Here is a 6,521-nt window from a genome sequence, read left to right as displayed (position 1 = left end):
AGAGAAACGCGTATAATTACACCTAATTTTACGAAGATGGCATGTAATTCAATCTATATTTAATTACAATGACAACCTTAATTAAACCAACCACTTACTATAATTTTTTATGAAGAATTAGAGGGTTGAAATCAAAATATATGAATCTATATATATATATATATATGTGATATATAATTAATTAATTACTACAGGTGTAAGTAATTAATTTGGGTATGCAGGTCCTTTAATGTCCAAGGTGTGATGGCAAGTGAATTTTGGAATCTTGAAAGATGGCATGCCCAAGCTTCTTCTGACTCACAATACTCTTTAAATTTGCCTCAAACTCACACAAACACACTACCCACACTCACACATGCTTAATCATCACTTCAAAATCTCTTGAAAATGAAGAGATTAGAACAGCAGCAGCAGGAAGAACAGCAACACTTGTTCCATTCTGCCAAGTTCCACACCTCCCAACCCCATCTCCAAACCCTCATCATCTACTTCCTCTTCTTCGGTTCCGGTTTAATGATTGGAATCACACTCAGTTTCTACCTCACTGACACCCCTCCTGCCTTGCAACTCAGGCAATTCATCTCCACCGTCCTGCCACCTCCTCCGCCCCCCGCCGTCGTTGAGCCACTGCCTTCCCCACCCTCACCTCCACCTCCTACACCCATCCAACAGCCACCACCACCACCACCACCTCCTACTCCCGTCCTAGCGCCACCGCCACCGCTGCAATGGGTTCCGGCTGCCGGGACGAATTTGATGCATGAGATGGGGGATAAGGAGTTGCTGTGGAGAGCGTCTATGAAGCCTAAGATTGGGGAGTACCCGTTCAAGAGGACACCTAAAGTCGCATTTATGTTTCTAGCGAGAAGGGAGCTGCCGTTGGCGCCGCTGTGGGAGATGTTCTTCAGAGGGCATGAAGGGTTATATTCCATTTACGTGCATTCTCTGCCGTCGTACAATGGGTCTGAGCCGGAAGGATCGGTTTTTCATGGCCGGAGGGTTCCAAGCAAGGTATGCATCTCAATCCCCTTACCTATACTTTTATTTATTTATTTATTTATTTTTATGGGCTATATATATGCTTAATTGATTTTACTCCTAATTAATTAAATAGTACGTTGTTGTTTTTGTATAATGTAGGTTGTAATTTTGTGATATTTTATGGACTCATAGAGGGGATTGAATTTTATATTTCAATTCATATTGTATTTTTATATTTTATGCGATATATATATATATATATAATACGTGTAAACAAATAATGTTACTTAATTATTTTAATTAAAATAAATTACATATATATATTGGGTATATATGTGAATTGAAATGGAAGATACAATATGATTTAAAATAAAAAAATTAATTGGGTTTGGTTGAGTTTATACCTATAACTTTGTTTTGAATATATTTTGATTTTTTATTTTTGACAATATTAGATTCAGTTCTTTATATATCAATTTTACATAAATTTGATCATTTAACCTAATTAATAACTCTTTTGTCCTTTGATGATAAAGTTATCGGATTCAAACTAAAATGAATAAATTTAAAGGACTAAAATTAATAATAGGCAAAGTTAAAGGACTAAACAAATAATTTTTCCTAAAAGATTTCACATAAGTCTACATATATATATATATATATTATAAGATGTTTTAAAGGTTATAAGATGTCTGAAATTATTTTAGAAGGAAGTTTTCAAAATTAAAATAGGATGATGAAACTTATAAGATGTTAATAAATAATAATCTTATAATTAAATTGAAAGGGTTAATCGATTTTAAAAATAAGTTACGAATGCTCTTTATTTTTTTTATTAAAAAGAATTTAATAAAGTTTATATATGAAGTCTTCTATTATTTAAACTCATAATAGTTTTTCTCCTTAAAAACAAATTATCAAACACTAAATTCTATAACATTAGTGGGCACAACAATTTTATAATACATGTCACAGGCAGTAATTAATTACTTCGTCTATTATATATATATATATATATATATATTGTAGTTGACCATCTGAATATATAATATTTTGTGGGTGGCCTTAGAGTGCGGGAATTGGGCAATTTGAAATTTGAAATTCATGCATAAATAATTACTGAATAAACTTAGGTATAAAGGAAAGGGAAAAGTATTATTTTAGTCTGTTAAGTATGCCTAATTTTAATTTTAGTTTGATAACTATGTTTATTTTTGTTTAGATTCAGTAACTTACGAAATTGCTTATTTTTAGTTTTCTGACAGATTTTTGGACAATTTTACCCCTATGCATTTTTTGAAAAGCAGTTTTAGTTCATATGCACTCATAGGGGTAAAATTGTCTGAAAATCTGCCAGAGGACTAAAAGTAAGCAATTTCGTAAGTTACTGGACCTAAAAAAAATGGACATAATTATCGAACTAGAATTAAAATTAGACATACTTAGCGGACTAAAATAATACTTTTCCCTAAAAGAAATTCAACATTTAAGTATAATTAATATCATGGTTAAAAAAATATACCGATAGTAAATAATTATTGGTCACGGCTAAAAAAATATACCTATAGTAAATAATTATTGGTCACGGCTACACAACGATTTTGACAATAACAAAAATATTTCCTATGACTTATAATTATGACAAAAATAGTGTTCACAGTACATAACTTAAAATTTTACATTAGTCTTTGTTTAATCATGATTAATAATAACTATTTTCTACGACTTTAGTTCATAATCAATAGTAAATTTTCTTTAAGTGTATCTTTAGATTATTAAATAGGTCCGAAATCACTATAAAAATAAAATAAAATGAAATATGGATATCTTTACGTTGTAAATAATTACAACTTAAACATCTTAATAAATTAATATTATGTACCATGATTAAATATATTTTTCAGTATACATTTGGATTCGTAGTTAGAATTTCGAGGAAATAATTTAAAAAAAGTAATTTCAGATGATTCTATATAAAAATAATTTGAAACGATCATAACACGTTCAAAAAATTTATTTTAAAATTTATAATTTCATATTTTCAATCCAAACGCAACGGTTGGAGTAATTTCATAGAAAAGTAGGTGGGAAAAGTATTAGAACAAAAACTTTTCACATCCTCCACAAGAAAATACAGTAAAACCTCTATAAATTAATACTCTATAAATTAATAACCTCTCTAAAATAATAAAATCTTCCGGTCCCGACTTGGGCCTTTGTAAAAAATCATCAAATTCGATAAGATAATAAAATAATAATTTTTTAGAAAATTCCTTTATAAATATTAGGTCCCATTAAAACTCTAAATTAATAATTCATAAATATTACAATTATAAATATTATGGTAATTTACTAAAATGTGAAGTCTGTAATGCTTTACGCATTTGATCATTCATGGATGATTTTGCGGTGCCTTTTAGATGAGAAGACATGGTTGGGTGTTATAATTTATTTTATTATCATATTGAGATTTATGTAATATATGTTTCATTCATCATGCATGAATATATTTAATTGGGTATAATAGTTATTTAAGTGTATATTTCTTCGATTTTACTCTAATTCCACATTGCATTCCAACTTTTGCCCTTCAAATTCCTTTCTTCTTTTGGCTTTCTTTCTTTTCTTCTTTACGAGGAGAAGTTGAAAAGAGGCATCTGTTCCTTTCCTCAACGTTTCTTGAAAACAAAAACAAAAAAAAGTTTCTTAAACAACACAACAAAGATTGTAGTTGTGAATGTTAAGCAATCAGTAATAATTAGAGATAATTATATTTACGTAATTGATTTATGATTTATTTGTACAAATTACTCAACGCATGTAATTACAAGAACTATTGCTGACAGTAAAAAGAATATATATCATTTGTGTAATAATATTCATGTTTTTTTTTGGGGGGGGGGTATGTAATTTTAGAAACAATAGGGGGTGATTTGTGTAAATGATGTAGACGTTTTTTTATGGGGATATGTGTAATTTTCAAAAAATAAGATTGATTTGTGTAAATAGACCCTAAGTTAGGGATGTAAATGTAAATATCCCTAATAATTACTGATTATCCTTAATTCTCTGCTTTCTATAGTCTTTGTTAATTCTCTTTCTGTGTTATCAATGAGTACATTTTAAAACTTGTGTTAAATAATTTTATTAACTAGGTCAGGTAAGTTAATTTTGAAAACTTAAGGCCATGTTTGATTTTATTTTCATTTTTAATTTTCAATAAGAAATGCCTGTTTTTAATTCTGGACAGATTTTCGTGCGAAATTGAATGACGATATGTTTGGATTAATTGAAGATTGTGTTTTATATTGTTAGTAATGCCAAATTATATTTTTTTATTTGATGAAAATGATAGTTTTATATTTTATTGTTAGTGAAGTCAAAATGAATATATTTTTTATTTAAAAAAATTAATAGTTATATGTACTTTTTCTTGATTTCGAATTGTTAGTGATGTCCACCAAGTATTATAAAAAAAAATATATATTACTGGTTTATAAATTAAAAAACAAAAAATTTTATATTGCTACTCTTTACATTTACATACATATAAAATAAATATTCAAAAAACTTATTCAAAAAAAAAAAATCCAAAAATCCGTTCAAAAGAAAGAAGGGAAAATAGAGTTTTAATCATATAATTATAGGGGTCGGGGTGACAATTTTGGCCATGTTAAAATCAAATTTTTTAATTTAGTCCTATAATTAGGAAAAAAATTGCGGGTTTTAGGAAAATGGGCTAATTTCATTGGAATCCCAAATTTAATTGGATGACGTGCAAGTTGCGTGGGTTTTTCCATTCATTGATCGAAGAAATTCTTAAATTGTCAAAATTATAAAGTTATAGGATTAAATATTTATTAGTTCATTGGGGTAAACTACATTTAATATGAAGAAGGAGATCAAAGTAAGTATTCTGAAAGTCATGTTGTTGGTCTATACAATCTGATCACATGCTTATATATATATATATATATGTGTGTGTGTGTACAGGAGGTGAAATGGGGAGAATTTAGCATGGTTGAAGCGGAACGCAGGCTGCTAGCTAATGCATTGCTCGATTACTCAAATGAAAGATTTGTTCTCTTATCGGAAGCTTGCATTCCACTCTTCAACTTCACTACCATTTATGATTACCTAATCAAGTCCACCACAACCTTCGTGGAGTCGTACGACTTGGCTGGCCCAGTGGGGCGTGGCCGATATGACAAGCATATGAGGCCACACATCAAGCTGAAAGAGTGGCGGAAGGGGGCGCAGTGGTTTGAGATAGATCGGGAGCTGGCGTTGGAGGTCATTTCAGATCGGCTGTATTCCTTTTTATTCAAGAAATACTGCAAGCCTGCGTGCTATTCAGATGAGCATTATTTGCCCACATTTGTAACCAAGAAATTTCCTTGGAAGAATTCAAACAGAACTTTGACTTGGGTCGACTGGTCCAAGGGCGGGCCGCACCCTTTGAGATTCGTCCGATCTGATGTCTCGTCTGCCCTGCTGAACCAGTTGAGGAGCAGTAGCGAGTGCGTGTACAATGGGAGGCCTACAGATATTTGCTACTTGTTTGCTAGGAAATTTACGGTCGGTACTTTGGATCGTTTGTTAAGATTTGCGCCCAAGGTTATGCAGTTTTAATATATATACCTTAATGTACATGCATGCTTGTACTACATTTTTTTTTTCATATTCTTTTGTTATGTAGTGATCTATTCAACTATAGAGAAAGAATTTGATTGTTGTAGTTAGATATTAGATAGTATCATTTGGGAAGTGTTGGAAATGAAATGTGCTAACTTTTATTGCTTTCTGATGTTTGTTATTGAGGTTTGAATTTGATGATTTTGGCAAACAAATATCACAAAAAAATGAAAATTACGTTACAAAAAAATGAAAGATTTGTAATGGTAAGGCCATTCTAATTAAAGCAGTCGTTGTAATCATTGTGAAAGATAATTTTTGTTGAAGTCATGTAGTTGATGAAATGAATTTGGTACTTTTATAATGGTTTAACCGTTACAATGACCGTTCCAAAAGTATTTGAAATGATGGTGTTCGTAAAGATGTTACAAATTTCAGGTAGTTACATGTTGAAATACCTTTTTGCCACAACTCATGTTGATTTTTAAAAGTCACCCAAACAATAGTAAAATCATTCCAAAATCGTGTAAAAAGTTGTTGCACGTTTGTAGTACGACATGTCCGTTACAAAAGCTGGTATAAAATAGAAGTCGTTACAAATTTATAACGGTTTTTGGGATGGGTTCTTTGACAATGTAACGACCATGTAAAATATGAAACCATCTCTTCCAGCTCTTGTGTAATAGACCGTTAGAAATTTATAATACTGTCAAGTCGGTCGAAATACCAACCCTATTGGTACGGCTTTTTTATGAAAATAAATTTTTGTTACAAAGACCATTTCAATAATGAATTAGTTTAACGCTTATATTTAACGGTTATTTTTGTCGTCCCAACAACTGTTCCAAATAATCTTAGCCCCTCCAGTAAGTAAGATACAAATTCACATAGTCAATATGAGTACG

At 30.5% G+C, this 6,521-nt stretch overlaps 1 protein-coding gene across 1 annotated transcript; it reads left to right on the top strand.

The window, feature by feature from the left end:
• Positions 1-243: 243 nt before the first annotated feature.
• On the top strand, positions 244-5,777 carry LOC105176048 (glycosyltransferase BC10-like). The gene is made up of 2 exons (XM_011098725.3): positions 244-1,011; positions 4,975-5,777. The coding sequence occupies exons 1-2, from the start codon at positions 388-390 to the stop codon at positions 5,611-5,613; spliced, it is 1,263 nt and encodes a 420-aa protein (XP_011097027.2). The 5' UTR covers positions 244-387; the 3' UTR covers positions 5,614-5,777.
• The last annotated feature ends 744 nt before the right edge of the window (positions 5,778-6,521 follow it).

This window comes from Sesamum indicum, linkage group LG13 (assembly GCF_026168435.1).
Source record: "Sesamum indicum cultivar Baizhima isolate 11 linkage group LG13, ASM2616843v1, whole genome shotgun sequence".
Classification (NCBI taxonomy): domain Eukaryota; kingdom Viridiplantae; phylum Streptophyta; class Magnoliopsida; order Lamiales; family Pedaliaceae; genus Sesamum; species Sesamum indicum.
The sequence above is the reverse complement of the archived record's forward strand: the minus strand, read 5'-3'. Positions and strand labels throughout refer to the sequence as shown.